The 24121-nt window shown below is 30.7% G+C and overlaps 1 protein-coding gene across 1 annotated transcript in view; it reads left to right on the top strand.

Moving 5' to 3' along the window:
- The window catches only part of LOC148285007 (zwei Ig domain protein zig-8-like), a 146959-nt gene that overhangs the window by 112296 nt on the left and 10542 nt on the right, over positions 1–24121 (top strand). The window contains exons 3-4 of the mRNA XM_088231344.1: positions 16239–16455; positions 23776–24105. Coding sequence (XP_088087470.1) covers positions 16239–16455; positions 23776–24105 — 547 coding nt within the window. The remainder of the gene's footprint in view (positions 1–16238; positions 16456–23775; positions 24106–24121) is intronic.

The raw sequence follows: 24121 nt of genomic DNA, 5'->3' as shown, positions 1-24121 counted from the left end.
GAAAAGCTGAAGGTTTCTACTTTAATTAATTTCTCAAATTTTACATAATTCAAACACTACGTAAAAACCTTATTTAAGGCAGGATTTTTTTATGCAGAAATAGATCCTTAAGACTAGAACAACAAGATTTTTAGTCGATTAGAATCAGAATGTTTTTTCTGGGTTATTATGGCGTTTGTCGTTCGCACTCATTTCCAACGTTTCGAATAGCAATACACCGCAGTGGCGAATGGTGATTTTATTCAAAGGTAAGCTGTAAACAAATATTATATTTTTGTACCTTCATAGGAGGTACATAATAAAAAGTAAGTAATATATACTATAAATTGATATTTTTCTGTGGTTCTGTGTGATACAACAACTCTTATCTATGAAATTAACTCAAACGACGTAACTTCGTGATGTATGATATTATATAGATATATTATCCATTTCTTTAATACACAACTCATTAAAAAATAGCACTATGAATTAAGTCGATTATGGGTATTCACTTGAAATGTCAACTGGCAGCATTGTTCTAGTAATTAATAGTGCTAAAACGGCCGCGTGGAGCGCTATATGTCCTGCAATATGACGCATGAAAGAAATTATAGTCTTATGTCAAAAGTACCATCTCAAAGAAAAAGACGAGTAGTCCTTAAGAAACAATGTTTGAAATACTGTTTTCCAAATCTTTAAATAGTTTGTGTAATCTGCAAGTTTAATACATTCAAAATATAGTATATGTACTTATTTGTATGAAAAAATAATCTGAAATAATATGTTAGTTTTTCGGCTCACCGCAGGCGCTGGGCCCGATTTATTAAAATTTATATTTATATTAGGATAAAAATACAAACGTTGGAAATGATTTAAAATAAATATTAATTACATACATATTTGCTTTTCTGTTAATAAAGTTACAATAAAACATTTTAATGGTTAGCCAACTATAATGGTAAGCTGCGCGTAATCGCTTCTATACACGGTTCGTCCCTGCTAGGTACCTGTTTATGATTTAATTCCAAATCTAAAAATAATTTATATTCAATTATTATATTTGAGTAGGTACCTAAATATTTGTTTATGTTTGAATTCCAAAACAAAAAGTAATTAATTATTTTACAAACAAAGAATTCTTTTAGCAAATGTCAAACTCTTCTCAGGGATGCACTTTAGTCAGAAATACGATTTTCAAAAATGTGTAGAATGTAAGTCGATATTTTTTTAGTAAAACCAAAAATCCAGTAAAAAGAAATGAATGGGAAGAAATTATAAGGAATTCAAAGAAATAATCTGATAGGGATCCACAAAAAAACCAATGTCGTTTGTAAACATTCAAAAACAAAGTTTTTTCTATACACAAAAAAAAAACATCCATCCATTTTTTGTAAACGCATTTTCAGCGAATGCAACCCTGAGGATGGATAAAAAAACCATTTACATTCGTAACTTTTTTGTACTTAATAAATTGAAGATTTTATGAGCTATAAACCTTTACGCGGCAAAGATGTACATTTATCTGAAAGCCACATGCAAATCGGTCCGGTAGTTATTGAGTCCATCGAGGACAACCATTCGAACATTGCCTTTTATACATATATATATGGATAAAAGATAAATAAATAAAAATAAATACAGGGAAATATGATTTACAAACTCTTCATCTTGTATTCGTGAAATCTTTGTTTATAATTTATGATGTTAAAATAAACGATAGAGATTTTGAGTTTTGTTAAGTCTTTATCCCGACAGGCAAAATTTTGTTATTAAATTCTTTCTGGAAGAAATTGTGTGAGGCAGATCATTAATTAAATTTGAACATTGTTCGGTTCAATGTTTACAACTCTTACCTAATGGAGGTTTTGTATTCTTCATAAATTATTTTTGAGATAACTTGTATTAAACTTTTGAAATATTGATGGTTTTCAGTAACATATAAACTTTAAATTATGGAGTACGATTAACGTAAAATAAGTTTATAAAATACGGAAATATTTGCTTTTTTAAGAAATTACAAAAAAATCCAAGAATTTTAGCTGACGCGACGGTTAATCAGTAATCAAAAATTAAAATCTTATGTAATGATTAATCTATTTTTAATTCTATGGATTAAGCATATTTTTTCAGATCTAGAGGCAAGGGTAGTAACATATTAAAAAACTTTCTACGAATGTTACCATTTGAGGCTTATCACAATTTAGCAAATCAATTTTCACTATTGCGAATGTTTGTTTTTCATCTTCGCCCCTAGCTTCATTTAAAAAAAATGTTTTGAGTTAACATAATAGTAACAGTAAATATTTGCGTTTTACATAAAGTTTTAAAAGCCATTTGTAGTTTTCTACTAATGCATTTTTATTAATAAACTGTGGAATATATAAACTCAGAATTTGAAACTAAAAATATATGAAAAATACTTGAATAATATCAAAATTAGGTGTTTGGCAGTTGTGATTTAAACTGCAAAATAAAAAGATTTGTTGCATTTTTCTTGTATCGTATTTGTGATTATGTAATATTTTCGCTGAAAATTGCAGTACGACTTTCTTTTCATAAATTTTGTGATTAAAAAAATGCCTTTTTAATGACGACTACAATAAAAAAACTTGATAAAAAATAATTGAAACATATATATATAAATACAAAAATATATTTCTATTCACTTATGTTCTGAAACAAAAACATTGGGAGCAACAAATCAAATTTCTGAAGCATCAAATAATATGTATTTAAAGCTGTATTTTGGAAGATATTGGTATTACGAGTCTGATTCGTCTTTCGAGGCTTAAATACGCAGAAAAATCAGCATATCCTTGATGGTACTTCTAGTAAAACGCGGAAAAATATGTAAAAAAGTTTAAACTTTATCAGTCAGTGATTATATCATGATTATATCAAGATTATATCAAGTCAATCATCTCATCATTCCAAAAGCTAGTTGTAAAGTTAACATATCATAATTTTTAGAATTTGCTTCGATATCAATTCGATATCGGAAAATTCCCCGGCTAATAATATTTATTGTGTGTTTTATAAAATATAAAATATTAATGATTGACAGTTTGAAACTTTAATCCAATTAATTGAAAACAATGATCAGTGTCAGACTAGTATGAGTTTAAGAAAGTTAAAACTCTAAATGAACGACGAAAGTTAAGTATATCAAAGTAGTTGAATATTATTTCTTAAAAATAAATTAAGATAAATCTTATACTGTTCTCTCAATCTAAAAGGAAGTGTCAACTTGTCGTTCAATAAAATTTTATAAATCGGAATGCATTTTCATGAATTAATTTGAAACTTACACTAGAGTAGTTTATACATTAGAATATTTCGTAGTCCCCGGACTGGTACCTGAAGCCTAAGACTAATAATCTTACCTTCAAGTAACGAAAAGTTATTTATTTATTTATGTATTACACAGTTTTAAAATGTACAGAGTTTCTTTGTTTCAGGTCCCGACTAGCTAGGAAATTCCTGTGTTTAGGAATGACCGTCTTTTTTACAGGTGTTTTTTTTTTAATTTCATTAAATGATACTTAATAAATTCAAAGAATAATGATAAAATTCGAAAAAATCAATATAAATATACATTAGAAAACATGCAGGTTATAACAATAAAAATTGAATATACACATAAAAATAAATTAGAAAATATGCCAGTCATAATAAAGAAATGTGACATAATTAATAATAATAAAAATTGAAGCATAAAAACACATTATAAAATATAACATTAGTAATAAAGAAATTAAACAAAAATATAAATTAGAAAGCATACCGATAATAATAAAAATAAAAGCATAAATATAAATTTGAAAATATAAAGTTAATAATTAAAACTTGAAGAACAAAAATAAATTACAGAATATACCATTTATAATTAGAAAATTAAAGATACGTGTAAATACTTGTACTATAAAAATAAAACAAATGTTAATGAATAAACATAAAAAGTAAAAATAAAATAAACACAAAACAATAAGGAGATATTTGGCAATAAAAAGCAATACAATTTTCAGTCATGAAAATAATTTCAGGATATAAAAAGGTCTACCCCTTATCCACTTGCTCACCTTCTTCTTATAAACATTGTAAATTATCAAGATTCGCTGCGAATGGTGTACCAATGCAGTGCCTTATGCACCATTAAGTGCTGAAAGGGAATAATGGTGATGATGAAATTGAAACTTTGTATTTAGTCGCAAGCTCTCGACTATTTAAAAAGGTGTTGTTTCCCTGATAAAATTAACATATATTGATTTATTAAACTAAAGGGAATTATCAAGTTGGCATTTGTTAAGAATTGTAAACATTATAGTTTCATAAATAACAATCAATTTCTGCGTTTTCAAGAGTTTTTCCTTACAAACTAGAAATTTTGTATTTGGTCGCAGGCTTACAATTGATTTTTAACGTACAGAAGAAAGCTGACATAAATAAACGTTATTTAGTTTACCTAAAAATTCTCGACAAACATTTTTTTTATTCCATAATTCGAAATCTAAATTGCTTTCATATTGATCATGCGTGTAATCGAAAAAAATAGTACAAACGTCAATGTACGTTCTTTTTATGTGGGTTTTCAATTATTGGTAACAGATTTTCTGTGATTGAAAAACGTTAGTCTGAACTTACAATGTACATACAGAAATGAACATGAGTTCAATTGTCGCGATCTAGTAAATACGAATTTGAGAAGAAAACAGTAGAAAAGCTATTTGATATTCTAATGTTGTGCGCTTCCTGTAGTCGAAAAGTTATTGGCAAGATAAACAAATTGCAGGCAGAGAACAAAAAAAGAATTATTCAAGAGGAGATTTTACAGGATACATTTTTGTGATTTGAGTAATGTCTCTAGTCTAGTAGAGATAATACCGGATTGTAAAATATTCAGTAAAATTTTGTTGTAAAATTCAGTGTTTTGATATAAAAGTAGAATATCCTTTACGGATTAAGTAGAGTTTATACGTATTTATGTACATTGTACTTATAAGAACAGCTAAGTAACATGTTTATAAGACCAAGAGTCTTTACAACAGCTTGTCGCAGAAGCTTAGGGAATCAACAAATAAAAAAATAGAAATAAAAATATGGATTATGGACATATCGAAGCAATTAGTGGAAAATTTCATTAAAAATATAGTGTGTAAAATATACACTGACTTAACTGAAAAAAAGAGCAAATCTTGCATCAAAACAGGGCTACATAGTGAGGTAGGTAATTAAGAAATAAAATGATTCGTATAAATAAATGAATAAAAAATGATAAAATTTAGAATCAAAGAGTTTATGTAAAGGTCTTTTTTTTAGACAAAATAAAAATTTGTTAGAATAAAGAGAGAGAGAGAGAGAGAGAGAAGATAGTCTTTACTTAAGAAAATAAACGATATCAATACGATATTTTTTTACAAAACAAATCGTACAATATTAAACATTCTTTAACCCGATAAACTATAAATTAACAGTTTGTCATCGGATTCTTAGATATGAGTATTAATTAAAATCATGGTTTAAATGTTTTAAAAACGAAACGTAGTATTCAAAAACTACGAGTACAAGTAAAACAAGATAAATTAGAAAATGCGAAATAGATACGTATTTTTGAAAATAAAAACTACATTATTCTTATATCCGATATTCTGATAACAGGTATCCTTTCTTTAAATAATCAAAGAGAAGTTTCAAAGATGTGTACATTGTGCATACAAAGCAATTGATTTGGTTATTCTTACGGAAAAAAAAACATATTTTTGTATTACTAACATCATTATTTTTCGCTATCACGAAATAGGTCCATAAAGATAAATTGAATGTAGTAGCAAAAAAAATTAGCTTAAAATTTAGATAAAAAACTCACGCTTTATACTTTATTTTATGTTCCTCCCACTAACTTGTATATAAACGATAGAAACACTTGGAATATTAATTTTATCTGCGTTCATTTGTTTTCCACGTTGACCTGATCGCAAAATAAAAGCATTGCCCCTTTTAAAATACCGCATTAAGATATGAACTTGTAGTTTTTATCCCAAATCGCTTATGATCCACACGAGTGGACACAAAACGCGATAAGCCAGAAAAAGGGTACGTGTTTGCAATAAAATACGAAGTCATAATAGGTTTCTTCCTTTGACAGAATGTTAAGACAGTATCAAAGACAACGTTCAGAAGATTGGTACGTGCTAACTGCAATTTCTCGAAGATCGGTTTTCCTGATTAATCAAGCCATAAAGTTTGCCAAGTAATTTTCACTGCCTCCGTGCCTGGAAAGAAAAAACTTCCAGAATTTAATAAAACGGATGTTGATACTCGTAGCAACCTTGTTGCAGAACTTATTTGATTATAAGCGGAACTTTTGTTACATACTGAAGCTTTGTGAAAAAAAAAATACAAATGAAATAAAATTTACATTTGAAATACAAGAGAAAGATTTAAAATGTAATAAATTTAACAATAACTTTTTTGATTGAGTTCATACGATTTATGCAAATTTAAGTTTAGTGTCTATCTTAAATTATTTGTTAATTAACCGTGTTAAAACTTAGGTAAAAACCGGCTATTTAAAAAAAATATATATAGTACCGATAACAATTTTTTTTATTGATTTATTTCACTGTTTTTACAATGTACAGAGGTTTATTGTTTGAATGATGCTTAAAAAATGAAAATCAATAGTTATTATAATTGAAATTTGAACAAAAATTACAAAATAAAACAATAATAATACTAATGGAAAAATTAATGTCAATTATATGACATACGTAAACCTTAATAATAAGTAATAAAAAATAAGTATAGAAAGTATATAAACATATATGACCTAATAATAAAAAATTAAACACAAGTGTACATGAATACTAATACAAACTGAAAGAAATATAAATTACGACATGTAAATATACATATATATATATATATATACATTTAAAAGATAACGAAATATAAGTAATTAAAATTAAAAAAGATCATTTATTATACTATTATCCAATATAGTGTGTTTTTTAAGGCATTTTTTTTGCTGACACACTTAGACTATGGATTTTTCATATTTTTTTAGAAGTAAACTTGTTGATGATAACAGGGCTTATGTTTGTGTTTCCATATGTATTTAAGATTCATCTATTTTTTAATAAAATATACCTAGTTATTTCAATATTATTATGTATTTTTTAATTTAAGCTGAAATTTTAAAGTAAAACGTTTAATTTGAGTTAGTTCTAAAATAATAAAACGTAAACGATTACTTAATTTAGTTACTTAAATTTTCTTCTACGCTATCTTACCTAAAGTTCTTATTTTTGAATGATTTGAATAAAACATCGCTTAGGAGTTTTACGACTAAAACTTTCCAATAAATATCTAAAGTCAATTATTACTTTTGTCAATCCTAATTATAATTGATGATCGGGTATTCCGATTAAAATCTAATTATTATTTGTTAGCGATAATAATTTTTATTGATAAATCTATTAAATGACATTTAAATTAAATTAAATGACATTTAAATCAATGGCTGATTTAGAAGTTGGTAGACGTCATAATTAAAAAAAAAAAATATTTGTAATATAAAAATGCACAAAATGAAAATAACTGCAGTTCTTAGTATAGTTTATGGATACAGACGTATATTAATTGCATTTCGTTAAACTGTTTTAAAGATGAATAATAATGTTCTGTATGTGAAACAAAAACATTAGCAATGTGTGAGTGTTTTCAACTTAATGGCTACGTTCAGGTAAAAATCCTGAAAAATGAAATCGAGCTGTGAAAACATCGTATCGTAGTGTAGTGGTAGGCTCCTTTACCTACAATGCTTGAGGTCCTGGGAGGGTCAATATGTAATATTGGTTTACAAGGTGGTTTTCCACTGTAATATAGGTATATTTATATTATTTATTTAACACTTTATTTACATATACAATATAAATACATATAAGGGCGGGCATATTGCCTTAAGGCAATTTCTTCCTACCTACCCAAACCGTTCAGTATAAAAAAAATATAAATAAATGGACATGTTAAATCTTATCAATTAATACAAAAATTAAAAACAAATATTAACAAAATTAAAATATATAAAATATATAATACATTGAATCAACTGCTCCACAAGTGTATAGCTTATGTTAGGTTTTTGTTATTTTTATTGTGTGTTTTGTAATATAAATAATATAGATGTACATAAATACATTGTTTTTAAAACTGTCTGAATATTTGTTAATTATCTTGGTTTTTTTTAAGTTCGTCTTTTTTGTGTATTCTTAAATGTAATTTAAAAAAAGTATATTGTGAAGTGTCGTCGGCACGGGAAACCCCAGTGAGGTCACATTATTTTTATTATTAATTATAGTTTGTAAGCAAAAAATATGAATAAATAAATAAAAAAATATATAAAATTAACACTTTACTACGAATATAAAAAGTAACATTATACTATGAAGAAAGGAGAGGGAAGGGGAAGGAAAAAAGAAGGATAACAGAACAATTTAAATATTTCGATAGTGACATTTCAATCTTGATTCAAATTTAAATGAAGAAGCGTCTCTAACATTAGTAGGTGGATTATTCCACAATCGAGCGGCTACTACTCTGAAAGAGGAGGCAAGAAAATCAGAGCAATGACAGGGTATTACAAGGGTTCTCTCGTTACTAGAACGAAAAAATGGTCCGTGTTTTGAAAGAGGTTGGAAGAGCTCTCTCAGAGCTCAACAGGCGAAGTGGGATTATTAAAAATATTGTGAAGAAGTGATAGAATGTGAATGTTTCTTCTATGCCAGATACTGAGCCAGTGTAGTTGCGTGGGGTACTCGGTTATGTAGTCAAATTTGCCAATATCAAAGATATAACGTACACAAATATCACTGTTCATTTTTAAAAGCTTCTTTGTTATTTTTTTATAAATGCACACGGCCAGCAGTTACTAATTATAACATATACGGTGTGTAGAAATAAAGACTACAAATATAAAATAAACGAAAAAAAAAAACATGATTCAGCGGTTTCATACCATGAACCCGCTAATATAATTATGCAAAAAATAATACCAACATATTTAAAAAAAATAAAAATAGGTATAGCTTTAAACATCAGTGCATTTTTTTTTTAAGCCATAAAATATAATTATACCAAACGAAAAAGTAATGTTTTAAAAATATTTTTAACTTCAAAATAAAAACATCAGGAGGTAATCTTCAAAAACGTTCAAGTCTATAAATGTTTTTTTTTTCTTCCAGAGTTGCTAAATTTCCAATATGGTCAAGTCCTTTGCTGTTCTGCTTCAATATAGAAACTTCCAAACCTAAAAATCATGTTCCATCATCATCATTCCCTTTCCGCATCGAATCGGTGCATAGGCATAGTGTATTCGTACCTTATCGCAGCGTATTTTGATGAAAAAGTTGTTATATAAAGGTAAAATGATCAGTCTTACGCTTCAGGTACCAGTCCAGGGACTATGAAATATTATAGTGTAAAAACACCTTTCGAAATAAATTTTTCGTGTCAACCATCAAACCCGAGTTTCAAACCCGGAAATCAAACCCGAGACCTCTTTCATGGTAGGCAAACGCGCTGACCACTACACAACGAGGCCAATACGGATTTAAGTTTAATAAGTTTGAATTCAAACACACATTATTTATTTTTTTGAAGAAAAGTTTATTTATCAAATTATTTTTTTTTTTTATAAAAATGTTTAATATAATTAAACTACAAATATTTTCATAAACTGAATTTTCGTTAGTTATTTATTCTTATTTATTTATTAAGACTCCTTATTTCTGGCTGCGATACGATCCCACTTACTATCAAATGATGCTCACACTTACTTCTACACTAATACACATAAACACACATCTACACTTACTCTCATACAAATACACATAAACACACTCTTTTGTTGTAATACAATTTAATAATATGTATCTTATTTAGAAACTTTGCTGGTTTGTCTTTAAACTGTATTTTTAAAAATGTTACCATATCATTGTTGACTGTTTGTTTCTTGGAAATAAAAAAAAAAAAATGAACCACTTCAACTGGTAACTGGCGGCCTCCGTCGTGCAGTGATCAAGACGCTAGACTCACACACGAAGAGATCCGGGTTCGATTCCCGGTGAGAACACAAAAAAGTAAAATCTAATTTTTCTAAAGCCTGGGTGTACTGAGATGTAATTCACCGCTGTAATTGGGCCTTCTGGCCTGTTGTAGTGCAATTTAAAAAAATAAAAATAATATGAAAGTGGTTCATATTGATTCTTTGGTCAGCTCAATGCCTTCCAGGCAAAGTACACTGATAACAGAGGGAATTAAAATTTAGTGGACTGGATGGAAATTGTTACTCACTTTTAATGATCTTTTGATTGTTTCTTACATGGAGCACTTCATTATTGCTGCAGCACGGATACCGGTATTGTGTAGATGAAGAAAAGCTGTATAATTTTTTAGGCTGTTTATACAACACTAACTTCACTTTGTTCGAAATATGCTGACGCAGTATATGATAAAGATTTATCAGAGAGACAACTTTTCACATGTGACTTGCTCACAGGACGGTAGAAGCGCAAGTATTTGAAATAGGAAGGATTTGGGAAGGAGCGTGATATTTACCGTCTTATATGAGTTGCCAGTATAGAAAATAAAAATTCAGTACTTAACATTAGTAAATAAATGTAAAATGTCATACCAAAAAATGAAAAATGTTTTTGAAATGAAATATAGTTTAACAATGTTTGATTATGTCCAAATGCTTGCAGACTGGCTGGATTTCCTCCCTAGGGAGTTGTTCATATTTTAATTTATTTCAACAGAGAGGGAAAAATTTTTGAGAAGGGAATATGGAAGTCTAGGCATTTACAGGGCTTATGACCTGTCATTGGCTGGTTTAAGTGGCCACTTTACACACTGTGTAACATTCACCATTCTGCCTATGTTTGAACATCCACATTTCCTCAACTATTCCATCTGTTGACTTTTGTGAAGTAAAAGAGCTGAAACCTTTATCACGTGGGTGAGATTCATCCGGCTGCTTAAACCAGCCAATGACAGGTCATAAGCCCTGTAAATGCCTAGACTTCCATATTCCCTTCTCAAAAATTTTTCCCTCTCTGTTGAAATATAGTTTGTTTATTTTATTTATTTATTTTTTATTTAATGCACAAGATGCACAATTTTACATAGACATAATTATATGTTTTTTATGCCCCGACTTGTTAGAAAATTCCTTGTTAAGTCGGGACTCTTCGATATATAAATCAAAAATATATATTATCATATTAAATCAATATACAAGTAATCAAAACAATATACAAAATAATAATAGAAAATATTAATCATTTATGTGCAAAAACTTGATGTTATTGCATAGGTAGGTATTTCATTTACAATCTTACCTATGCAATAACATCAAGTTTTTGCACCAGTTGTCGTATTGAAAAAAGAGTTGGATAAACTTAAAGCTACGTATTAAATGCTGATTATAAATCAATAAATAACTCAAAAACAACAAAATGTGAGTTGTGGCGGTTTAGGTTCTGCCCGGCAGTATGGGTAATAATAGCCTACTTCAAAACAGACGGCGCTTGATGAAGTAGCGAAATTATTTTAGAGTTAAGAGTTTGTGTATAGGATGATTTTTTGTAGTACAATACTAACAAAGACGTTTTTATTAACGTTACATAAGTACAAAATCAACGGTTCAACAATATTTTCAGTTTGTTCAAATGTTTGCAGACCGGCTGGATTTCCTCCCTAGGGAGTTATTCAGATCTAAATTTGTTGCAGCAGAGGGAAAACATGTTTGAGAAGGGAAATTGGAAGTCTAGGCATTTACAGGGCTCATGACCTGTCGTTGGCTGGTTTAAGCGGCCACTTTACACACTGTGTAACATTTACTATTTCACCTTTGTTTAAGCCAGCGAACGACATGCCATAAGCCCTGTAAATGTCTAGACTTACATATTCGCTTCTTTAAAATGTTCCTCATCCCTGTTATAATTTGTTAATTTAAATGTCTCTCTAGGGGGTGAAATCTAGTCTTTTGTCTACAAACATTTGGTCTTTGGATTAAGAAAGGGTCTCTGAGATGGTTCGGTCACGTAGAACGAATGGACGACGAAATAATGGTAAAACAAGTATATATGGCGAAAATGAACGGCATCGTAAGACGAGGACGACCAAGGAAGACGTGGCATGATCAGATAAACCAAAATCTTGTCTTGTCATGTCAAAAGCGGACAGAACCGAAGGGCATGTATGACAAGATGTATGAATGTGGAAGAGGCTAGGATTGTATGCCAGGATAGACGTGTGTGGCGGTCCATTCTCTCTGTCTACCCCTACGGGGAAATGGCGTGATGGTAGTAGTAGTAACATTTGGATGAATTCAAAATATTTTAAGTAAACCAACTGGTCCTAGAAAAAGTTTTAAAAATTGGAAAATTGTTTTCAGGCATTGATTAGTATGTTAAATATTGTGAAAATGTGAATCTTTTCACAACTATAAAAGTTTCAGCTTTTTAACTTCACTTATGTCAACAGATGGAAGAATTGAAGAAATATAGATGTTCAAACATAAGCGAAATGGTGAATATTACACAGTGTGTAAAAAGGCCACTCAAACCAGCCAACGACAGGTCATTAGCCCTGCAAACGCCTTGCCTTCCATATTTCCTTCTCAAAACTGTTTTCTCTCTGTTGCAAAAAATTTAAATCAACGGTTTGTTGAATGTAAAATCTTAAAATGGTGTTTCGCCCACTTAAATGCTTAGCCGTATCGTGATTTGCCGATCGGCACGCATTTGCGTACAGGACGCGTCATCGGTACAGGAATTACAATATATCTGGATCATTTTAATTTCACGGACGGTAATGTAATTAATATCTAACTTTTTTTATTTTTTTTTTTTTATTTATTTATTATGTACATACAATATTACATTTTAGTTATTTTAAGACATTTTTGACATTTTTTTTTTTTTTTACAGGACTCACCAAGCCAATGAATATGGCTTGTCGGTAAAGATCCTTTACAATTTATCATATGATAGTCCTACATGGTTTTATAATAATAATTACTACTAACTTAGATATAGGGAGCGAAAAAAAAGTACATGTAATTGATGCTTTCAAAAAAAAAATAAAAAATATTTAGAAGATGTAAAAAAAAGCAAAAAAAATAAGTGAATGATCACGCAATTTTAAGATAAAAAATAAATAATAACAGAACCGGAGTACCAAAATTTTAAACATAAGTGTTTACATATTTAATGGGCACAAAGCATTTTATTAAAAACATTATTTATTAACATATCCATATCTATATCTATATGTAAGTCTATATCTATATATCATCCTCATCCATATCCATACATATTTATACCCGTACATGCACACATACATATCAATACATACATATATACACATACATACATACATACATACATGTGAACATACATATACACACACAAACATCGATGAAAATATTCCTTAGTTATAAATTCTATTTTATGTATATCTATATTTACAAATATTTAATTTTTTTAATATATAAACTCCTGATCGAATAGCCAGTCTATTATTTTGCCTATTATTTTAGCCAGTCTATTATTTAACTGCTAAAAGCATAAAAAAATCAATAGCTTACGCTCGCAGCGCGTGCTAGAAGACCACTCCTATCAAAGCTCGTAGAGCTACGGGAGTACTATTGGCGTCCGGCAGAAGTTTTGGCAACTTTGTTGAAACTATATCTCTCGCTTTCGAATTTACTGTCTAAAGTATCGAGAGTGAGATGATAAGAGTGTGTCAGACAATAGTATATTCGGTACTCTTTTACTTAATACGCCACGAAAATATGACGCATCAGAATAGTACTCGGCAGTAAATAAAGCACACTTGGCTTAAGAAAGAGACTGCCGACTTTGTAAAGACGACGTTTCTGTCGCCGTCCGGAATCTGTATGAAAAAGACGACGTTCTACAAAGCAGATTGGCCGGCAGTCTGTTTTTTAAGCTCGATGTCCTTTATTTAATCCCGGCTACTGTACTTTTGATTGTATTGGTGATTTATCTCGGATTTCTGATAAAATGTATTTTTTGTGTCCAAAAAGTATTTATTATTTCATATTAAATTATTTCATTCGAAGCGTAAATACATAACGGAAGAACACCAAAAATCTAAAAGTATTATTTATTACATTTAAAGTTTTCTTATAGGGTAAAAACTCGTGTTTAGAAAGTGAGTTCGTTTTATGTTTATTTTTACACTTACCTACGTATATATTTAGAATATATATATTTTTATATAAATATGTGTTATATTTTATTTTTACTATCGGAAACAGAATCCTTAAAATTACATATTATATTCTAAAGGATACACAAATTTTTACTGTATGGAGTTCAAGATAAGGTGGGTCACGTGTGTTTTTTAAATTTAGATTTAAATGTTCTTAAATATTTTTTTATTTTTTTAAGAAGATATATACAAGTACCCATAATATAAAAGAAAAAATAATGAAACCCACTAAACCGTGAAACCGGTGTAATTAATTGAAAGACGTCTGTGAGATCATAAAAAAAAATTCCCAACAAATGAATAATGATTTAAATCTGCAGTTGTAATTGCATCTGTGTAAAGTTTAATTATTTTGAAATCTATAGTTTCCAGAATTTTATAAATAAATGGGTTTTTTTCTTTGAGAATTTTATATCAAAGATGCCTTTTTAAACATTTCATCAATTGTAATATTAAATATACTTTATAGATGTCATCAATTATTGTAATATCAAAGTTATTATATGGCATGTGTACTAGCTACACCTCACTGGGAAGGGAGGGTTTAAACCAATATTTCGAGCTAAGAATCAAATGCGAATGCGCCAACCACTAGACTAAGAGGTGGCTTATTTATACTTGATTTTCTTTTAGAGCACTATTTACCTGAGAGTAACAATCGAGTAAAAAACGCTCGTCCAAGGTTTTCTTTCTAACACTTATTTATATTCTTCTATCGTCCGGACACATAAATGTCGAGTCTTGTATTTATTGTGCGGTTGATCCCAGAAACTATTTGGCCTATGCCAATTACAACACTTACATGAAGAAACAAATTATATACAAGAAACTTAAGAAATAGAACACAAATATATCAATCAAAGATAAACAAGGACAATACAATAATGGTATGCAGTATATAAAAAAACACGATCTAAATATAAACATCGAGCTAAGCCGTGCCAATCCTTATTTATCCCATACTGTATTATTTGCGAATATCAACGAAGTACAGGTAGGACTCATAAAAATCTTTGGATATCTGAATTTAAGTAGGTAATGGAAAACAAATCATTTTACGAACTGACTCAATAATAAAAAAATGACAATCGAAGCTGGAAATCGCAGTTTTAGTTAAAATCATTATTTATGGAGGTAGAACGTGAAACTGGCAGAGGAAACAAAAAGGAGAGTAAACGTGGTCAAAATGTTAGGTTTTAGACAAATTTGTGGGATATAAATTTTTAAAAAGCAAACATGGAAGTCTTGGTATTTACAAGGCTTATGACCTGTCATTAGATGGTTTAATTGATCACTTTCGCACCGTGTAACATTCACTATTATATCTTTGTTAAAAAATCCACATCTCCTCAATCCAGCCGATGTGCAAATATTTGGAAATGCTCAAAACATTGGTAAATTTGTGGGAAATTAATGTTCGACAGGGTTATGAATGATGAAATCTGGCTGGAATGATGAAAAAGTGCAAATCTGAGATACATATAAATGATTGAGAAAAAGTCGCTGAGGTGGTTTGGTGATGCAAAACAAATGAATGGTGTAAGGATTGTATAATATGTATATATATTCAAAGAATAATCGAATGCGTAAGACAAGGATGACTAAGAATATCGCGGCATGATCGAATAAACCAAAATCTCAAGTCTGGTCATACTAAAAGTAGACACAACTGAAGGGCATGTACTCGTACATTTGTATGAATGTAAAAAAAAGTACGAATATATGTCAGGATAGACATCTGTGGCTGATCACCCTTTCTACCTATACATGCAAGGAAATGGCGTGATGAAAGTAGTAAAACTCGATAGCAATTTGTGTTTCGTTTTCATTTCATTTTCGTTTGTTTTCGATGTCATTAAGCAAAAAATAAATGATTCCGATACGCCGAAAAAAGCATTAACTGATTTTACCTTCATATTTTGTCCTGTAGAATCACATCTACGATTATTTTTTTTCAGGTATCGTGGGTGAGACGTAAAGTAGGGGAAACGCCGCTATTACTGACAGTTGGGGCACAAACTTATACCGGTGATTCACGTTATACAGTGCAGTTCCGTTATCCCGGGAATTGGAGACTGCAACTTAGGGACGCCAACAGGTCTGACGAAGGCCTGTACGAGTGTCAGCTCAGCACACATCCTCCGAGGGTTATCAGCGTTTATCTTCATGTTAACAGTAAGTACTAAAGAATAACGTAATTATGGTGCATGTAGGAGAGATATCTTTATTACTGACATACAAGGCACAAACGAAAACTGTAGATTCTTGATTAACAGTGTTGATACACTATACTGGTATACAGAGACTGGTAGCGTTTATTTATTTACATGTTTTTATTTGTTTTGTTTATAAATTTACCAATAAACGAAAATTTCATCATCGTCAACATCATTTCCTTTCCACACATTGTGGTGCATAGGGTAGTGAATTGGTACACCAATTGCAGCATATTTTGATCATTTTTGTTACATGAAAGTTAGATGATTAGTCTTACGCTTCAGATACAAGTTTTGCTTTTTTGATAAATTGTCCCTTATGAGAGTTAAGACCATCGAAAAACCAATAAAAGCTCTCAGTTTTATCTGCCGACTTCGAACGTACAGGAGTGGCGAATGGTAATTTAATTTACAGGTGAGCCATAAAAAAATATCAAATGTTTGTATCTACATAGAAGGTACATAATATAATGTAAGTAATATCTACTATTTTTTTTTAAAGTGGTTTTGTGTGATACAACAACTCTCATCCATGAAATCAACTCAAACGACGTAACTTCGTAATATATTTATATATATATTATCCATTACTTTAATACATCACTCATTAAAAGATAGATAAACAATAGCACTATAAATTCAATCGATATTAGGTATTCAATTGAAATGTCAACTGGCCGAATTGTTATAGAAATTAATAGTGCTAAAAAAAGCCGCGTCGAGCGCCAAATGTCCTGCAATATGACGCATGAAAGTAATTATGGTCTCATGTCAAAAGTACCATCTCAAAGAAAAGTAGCCCTTAAAAATAATGTTTGAAATACTGTTTTCCAAATCCATAATCTTTAAGTAATTTGTGTAATTTACAAGTTTAATCTAGAAGAAAAAACCCGCACTGGGGTTAAGACGTTCAAAATATAGTATACTTATTTGTATGAAAAAATGAGCTGGAATTATCGGCTAGTTTCTTGACTCACCGCAGGCGCTAGGCACGCTTTATTTATATTAATATTTATATTAATATTTATATTAATATTTATATTAGGTAAAAATACAAACGGTGGAAATGATTTAAACTAAATTGTAATTATTTATTTGTTTTTCTGTAAATAAAGTTACGGTAAAACATTGCTATGGTTATTCAAATATAATGGTTATGCTGCGCATAATCGTTTCTATACACGGTTCACCCCTGACGTACGATATACAAATATGATAAATAATTTTGAAAAACGGAAAAGTATCGACACAGATTATTTCATTCTTTAAAAAAAAAAAAAATTGCTTCGGTTTTGGGATGCGGAAAACGGGACTACGAAATCTCGATATAATTTAAGCATAATCAGTCCGACGTGCAGTTGTCTGTTTCGCATAATATCGGGGAGACATCTGTGTACCTGTTCATCGAATGTCTCAGGCACCTCATGAACTCTTAAATGGTCTACGGTCTACATAATATCCACCTGCTCAGCATCTTCGTCTTTTATATTGGAACTAACAGAGATCTTTATGTCCGGGTTTACACATGATAAAAAAACGCTGGGGTCCAATGTCATAAAATGTATCTAAAAAAAGGCAGTTGTGCTTTGTGGTACAGTAGATGGATAAAGAAAAAGTTAAAGTTGCATTCAATCTTTATTAAAAATTAAAAGTAACACAGTTCGAAGATTGATAAAAATATTGGATTTGCTAGGTAGATAAACATACTTTTTATCCCTAAATCAATACATTTGCAATAAATCAAATACTTCTAAAGAGAGATTGCGGTACTGTTAATTAAATTTCACTAATTATTTTGTTATTTCTGAATTCTTGATTTGCGTAAATCTACATAATTAAATTCAATTCCAGGCTGAAAAATATTGGAATTCTACTAAATTTAATTAAGGAAAGTAAAATAATTTGAACCGTTTTCATTTATCAACACTGTTGTTCAGTTGAAACTTTTAATTTTCTAAGAACGTAAATATCGATCACTAATACATTGAAATTTTGCCATAGTGAACAATAAAAACAGAGTCCGAATTCCAATTCGATTTTCTTTACAAATACCCAGGCCTTGCAGTAAGATAAAACAAGCCGCTTGTTTTAAAGGACGCTATTTCAAACGAGCGTTGCTTTGATTTATTTATCTGTAAAAGAGTAGCGAATTATGCACTGAACTTATTATGAAAAGGCGAGTATTATTATTTAATTGAAGGTTATTTTTGCTTACCCACCAAGCAGGTTTACTGAGGAAACATTCTATGATCGGCACATTTTTTTTTGTATGAACAAAATGCTGGAAGCTTCTACGCTTTGCGCGGGAACTATTGGGTTGCGGGAGAGACGTGCGCACTTGTCCAAGGTCCAGCGGAGAACGGTTGTCGCGCCAGCCCGTACGTTAAAGGACTGGATAGTATGGTCACGTGGTCGCCCGGTGTAGTTCGGTTCGAACTACGGTTGGAGTTTTTTAAGTTATTTAAAATGGCGATTTATTTTTTTATTATTATTATTTTTAAATAAGAAAACAACAATAAATAACCAAATAAACAACATTTCTTTTAGTCCTCTCCCGTCTAACTTCAAAAATATCAAATAACCACCCGTGTAAGGAAAAAACGACTTGATTTATTGGGTCCAAGTGTAGTATTTATTGAACAAGATAAAAATAAAAAAGGAATCAATTCATTAGTTACGCAAGCCTTGACGAAGAAGCTTTTTTTGCTTTGAAACCGGTCGGTGAGAAAAAAAAAAGAAAAATTAGTATTTAAAAACAAAGTTGTTTTATTTTATAATTATTTATTTTCCAATACACAAAGTCACCATGAAACATTCTGAAAGAAAGTAAAATATAATGGTAAGCTGTGCATAATCGCTTATTTGGACGATTCGCCCCTGATCTGTACTTTATTGTAAATATACCTCAGAAACTTTTTCTAAACTATATCCAGCATAATATACTACTTCAACTCTTGGGGTGCCCAGATCGGAGATCCACACTCAAGTCTGCTTCGCACTAATGAGTTATAAAGAAGCCCCAGAACACGAGTATTCAAGAACACTTTAGCTGTTCGGAGAACAAATCCTAACATTTTGCTTGCATTGTCACAGATAGCACTTATGTGAGTACTATCATGCGAATCCAACGCAAAATCAATAAATAAACAAAAATGTCCTCTCTGTTTACTGTTATCAAGAAAATCTAGTTCCAGACTAATCCTTCAGATATAAAAAAAACTTAAACACTTTACAATGAGAATTTTTCTTCCCGAATTATTAAACTTTTTTCTAGCACAACTATTTAAAAAAATGTTCGTCACCCTATCAGATTAGCCCAGGAAATCTTTTATTTAGGTAATAAGCTTTTTACTTTTTAAAGAGCCAATCGATCATTAGCTAAAAAATGAAAACCGAAAAGAAATGTCTCGATAACTAATGTTTGACGCAAATTGCCTTTAATCTAGAACGATGTAAAAATATAAAAAGTTTTCTTTCCGATGTTAAAATATATAATGGTTTATGTATTACGTACAATTATTATTTATCGGAAAAAAGAAATGTCTATAAGGCGGTCACGCAAGATCGTTCGGAAATATAATACAAATCCTTTTTTATTAAGACGAATTTTACAAAATCCCATGGAAATTGAAGTGAAAAATAATAATTGCAAACGAATTTATTAACATATCATAACAGAGACGGAGAACTTTTTGGAGAAGGGGATATAGAAGTCTAGGCATTTATATGATATATGACCTGGCTTATGCTTTATATTAGCTGGTTTACAGAATGTATAACAATCTAATCTTACCCGCCTCAATCTATTGAGAGAATTCAGAATAAGTTTCTAAGATGTATTAATTTTAAGATGGGTTTTTCTAGTAATCAATTAAATTAAAACTAAATTCTAGACTCTCTAAAATTAACTAAATTGCAAGAAAAAAGAACACCGACTGATCTTACACTTTTATATAAAATAATTAAACCAATGTTTTATATCCCTGATCTACTGAAGTTGATTTCATTCTATGTACCACCTAGGTTTAGCAGAATATCTAGAATATTTTATGGTCAAAATTCTCAAGCGCTAGCTCAATATAACTCACCTATTTTTAGATTACAGAATACCGGGAATGAATATGCATCATATTTCGTATTTTAGTTTATCTCTGCCTAACTTAAAAAATAAAATGACCAACATATTTGTATCAAAAAGAGCAAATTAATTTCAGGAGACTGGGTTAGAATAGTTAAAATTTGATTAATTATTGTATAATTACTTTAAAATATGTATGTGAGAGAATAATAATATGTATAGTACGAGTATATTAATATATCATTTTAGATTTTTTTTATTTATTTTTTATTTTTTTTTATTTTTACGCACTCTTTAAACCACATATATGTAAATGGCCGAAATGCTGTATATAAATAAATAAATGTATCAGATCCTTAACTTCACAAAAGTCAACAGATGGAGGAGTTGAAATAATACGGATGTTCAAATATAGGCAAGTACGAATCGTTTATCCCAGTTAAAAAGAATATTCCCCTAATAAATAATCAAGTATATTTTCAATAAATCCCACTTTTTTATTTAAAAATTAACCAATTATGTAACGTTCAACTTCTCAGCCCCCCCCCCTTCCAAACCCTCACCCCCTCGCATTCTGCAACCTAATTTTAGTTCATGTTCTGACATGTTCATGTTCTGACATGAAACTTAAGCTCTGCATGTAATTTATGTATTTTTTCGTAAATACTTCGTATACTACGGAGGTGGTAAAAGTGAAAGTGTATTTTAGTATTTTCATGTTGGTGTAGTGGTCCTGACGAAGAGTCGGGTACGCCTCGAAACCGGTAGACATAAAAAGTAGGTAACGGGTTGAATACTTATATTAACTAACATTAAATAAGATTTACTTCAAACCATCAACTATGGTCGGTCCATTCAGAAGTGAAATATTAAAAAAAAAAAATATATGATCGCTGTCCGTATGAAAGGATCCAATGAAAAAAAAAGTGTCCGGTGAGCGAATGCTACGGAAAAATTGGTTTCCGTAAATATGTGTTTAAAAAACGTACGATCGCAAAGGTATGTTCATGAAAATGCGACATTTACCACCTTGCTATAATAACACTGGCAGTTTCCACCCAATTATAATTTATTGTATTATTAATTGATTTACAAGTAGCAAGGTTAATATTGCGGTAGGTAAGCAGACATGTAATATATTCTGGGTGCTATAATCTCTAGGAAATCTACTGCCGTCGAATAATATTATTATTGCCAATAAACCGTTTGTCGTCATAGCGAGTGAAGGATAATGAAGTATGGTTTACTTAACTCTTGTCCCTAAAGTGCCTGACTATAGATTAATATCAACATCATATATATATAATAATCAAATATTCAATTTAAACTTAGCAAAACTATTCCGATTGTTAACACAAGTAAGACATCTGCTATCATAACATGTCTTTTGAACCGAAGCCCTTATTTTTAAACCAAATTCGAACTAACTGATTTTTCTAAATATCACAAGATGTAGAGTATTCCTCGAGTATTCTCAGCCCACGCCTAGACTACTTCTCTGATATCTTGTCTCCATATTATGATGTTCACATAAAAAATATTGAATCAGTTTAACATAGATTTTTAAGAAAGATAGGCTGGAGGTTGGGCTTATCCAGATACCAATATACGTATAATGAGTTAGAAACTAGCTTAAATATATCCTATCTTTAAGACCGTCGATCTAAATCCGACCTTGAATTATAAAAATAACACTATTTTTTCTGGTTGGTAGGTAGATATTGCCATTTGACAATAAGCCCATTGCCAATGTACAAATAACATTATGTACATAAAGTTAAATGAATAAATAAATGAATCTTTAAAAACAATTATTTTCATATAACCATAAACTGTATAAATATATTTCACTTTTGGGCTACAACTGTTTTTCCATTTCATCAAAACTATTTTTCTTTATAAGAAACATATTCGATTATCACATTTGCCGTAATATATCGGTTTTTTAGAACAGGCGTTTGCCCATATAGGTACCAATTGCAACATTAGGCATACTAATACTTCTGGCTGCCGACCCTTCATATACTGAGCCTACTCCCAGTACAAGCAAAATTTGTCTGTATGCATAAATAAAGAAATAAATAAACTATAACATTCCTGGACTAGCCATCTAAAGTGGAAGATTACTCATCTACCCTAGACGTGACAAAGGATTTGTATATTGTACAATTCATGTACAATTGGTTCCTATGTACTATTAGGTAAATATTGGAGTGAAAAAAATACAGTTTCCAACAAATTTGATTGCACATTATTTCATTTTTTATATTTTTTAAAACGTCATTTCATTTTGTTGAATTTGAGTGAATTTGTTTATTTGTTTATTTGTTTAAATTTAATGTTGTGCACACAGTGCTATGTTAATATAAATCTAGATAATATTACGAACAAAAAATAAACCTAACACAGCACCAATTACGTACACAACACAATATATGAAACAACTATCTAACAGTACAACAAGATGTAAGAAGAATTTGAATACATATAGAATCTGGTTGTAGACATCTCTTCTGTGTTGTGTGAGTGAATCAATGTTATGAATTTATAAAGAGGCTGTAGTATTTTTACTTACAATACGGTAAAGATTGGAGTGAAAAAAATACAGTTGCCAACAAATTTGATTGGACATTATATCATTTTATAAATTTTTAATACGTCATTTGATTTTATAAAAACATATTACAACAGAGATGGAGAAAATTTAAGAGAAGATAATATAGAAGTCTAGGCATCTACAGGGCTTATGAACTGTCAATGGCTGGTTTAAGTGGCCACTTTACACACTGTGTAACATTCACCATTCTGCCCATATTTGAACATCTTTATTCCTTCAATTCTTTCATCTGTTAATGTTTGTGAAGTTAAAGAGCTGAAACCTTTATTTATACGGGTGAGATTCATCTAATTGAATTATTTCACCTACAAACTAGGTAACGCCTGAAAATGTTATTTTTTCAATTTCTATACTTCTTCATGGACCAGGTGGATTTATCAACAGTATTTTGAGTTTGAATCCAGTCCTTGTCTACAAAAATTTAGACAAACTCAAAATATCATTTGATTTTGTTAAATTTGAGTGAATATATATAAAATCTGGTTGTAGACATCTCTTCTGTGGTGTGTGAGTGAATCAATGTTATGAATTCAAAAAAAGGCTGTAATTTTCTTACTTACGCCAGTCAAATTTGTCTTATTCAGCGTTGCACGTGGCCATCGTCGACGAGGCCGGCGCGCCGCTGCGCGAGCAGTACTACGAGGCCGGCTCGACGCTGTCGCTGCGCTGCGAGGTGCGCGGCGCGGCGGCGGCGGCGCGGCCCGTGGCCAGCGTGTGGTGGCTGCACGGCGCGCGCGCGCTGCACCGCGACTGCGCGCGCGGCGGCGTGGGCGTGCGCACGGAGGCGCGCGCGGCCGGCGCGGACAGCGCGCTGCGCGTGGCGCGCCTGGCGCCCGCCGACGCGGGCAACTACACGTGCGCGCTGCCCGACGCGCCGCACCGCTCCTACACCGTGCTGGTGCACGTCCTAAACGGTGAGTCATTCAGAAC

This window comes from Micrasema longulum, unplaced genomic scaffold (genome assembly GCF_059751315.1).
Source record: "Micrasema longulum isolate JH-2025_06_02 unplaced genomic scaffold, ASM5975131v1 h1tg000069l, whole genome shotgun sequence".
In the NCBI taxonomy this organism is placed as follows: domain Eukaryota; kingdom Metazoa; phylum Arthropoda; class Insecta; order Trichoptera; family Brachycentridae; genus Micrasema; species Micrasema longulum.
This window is presented reverse-complemented; position numbering and strand designations above follow the sequence as displayed.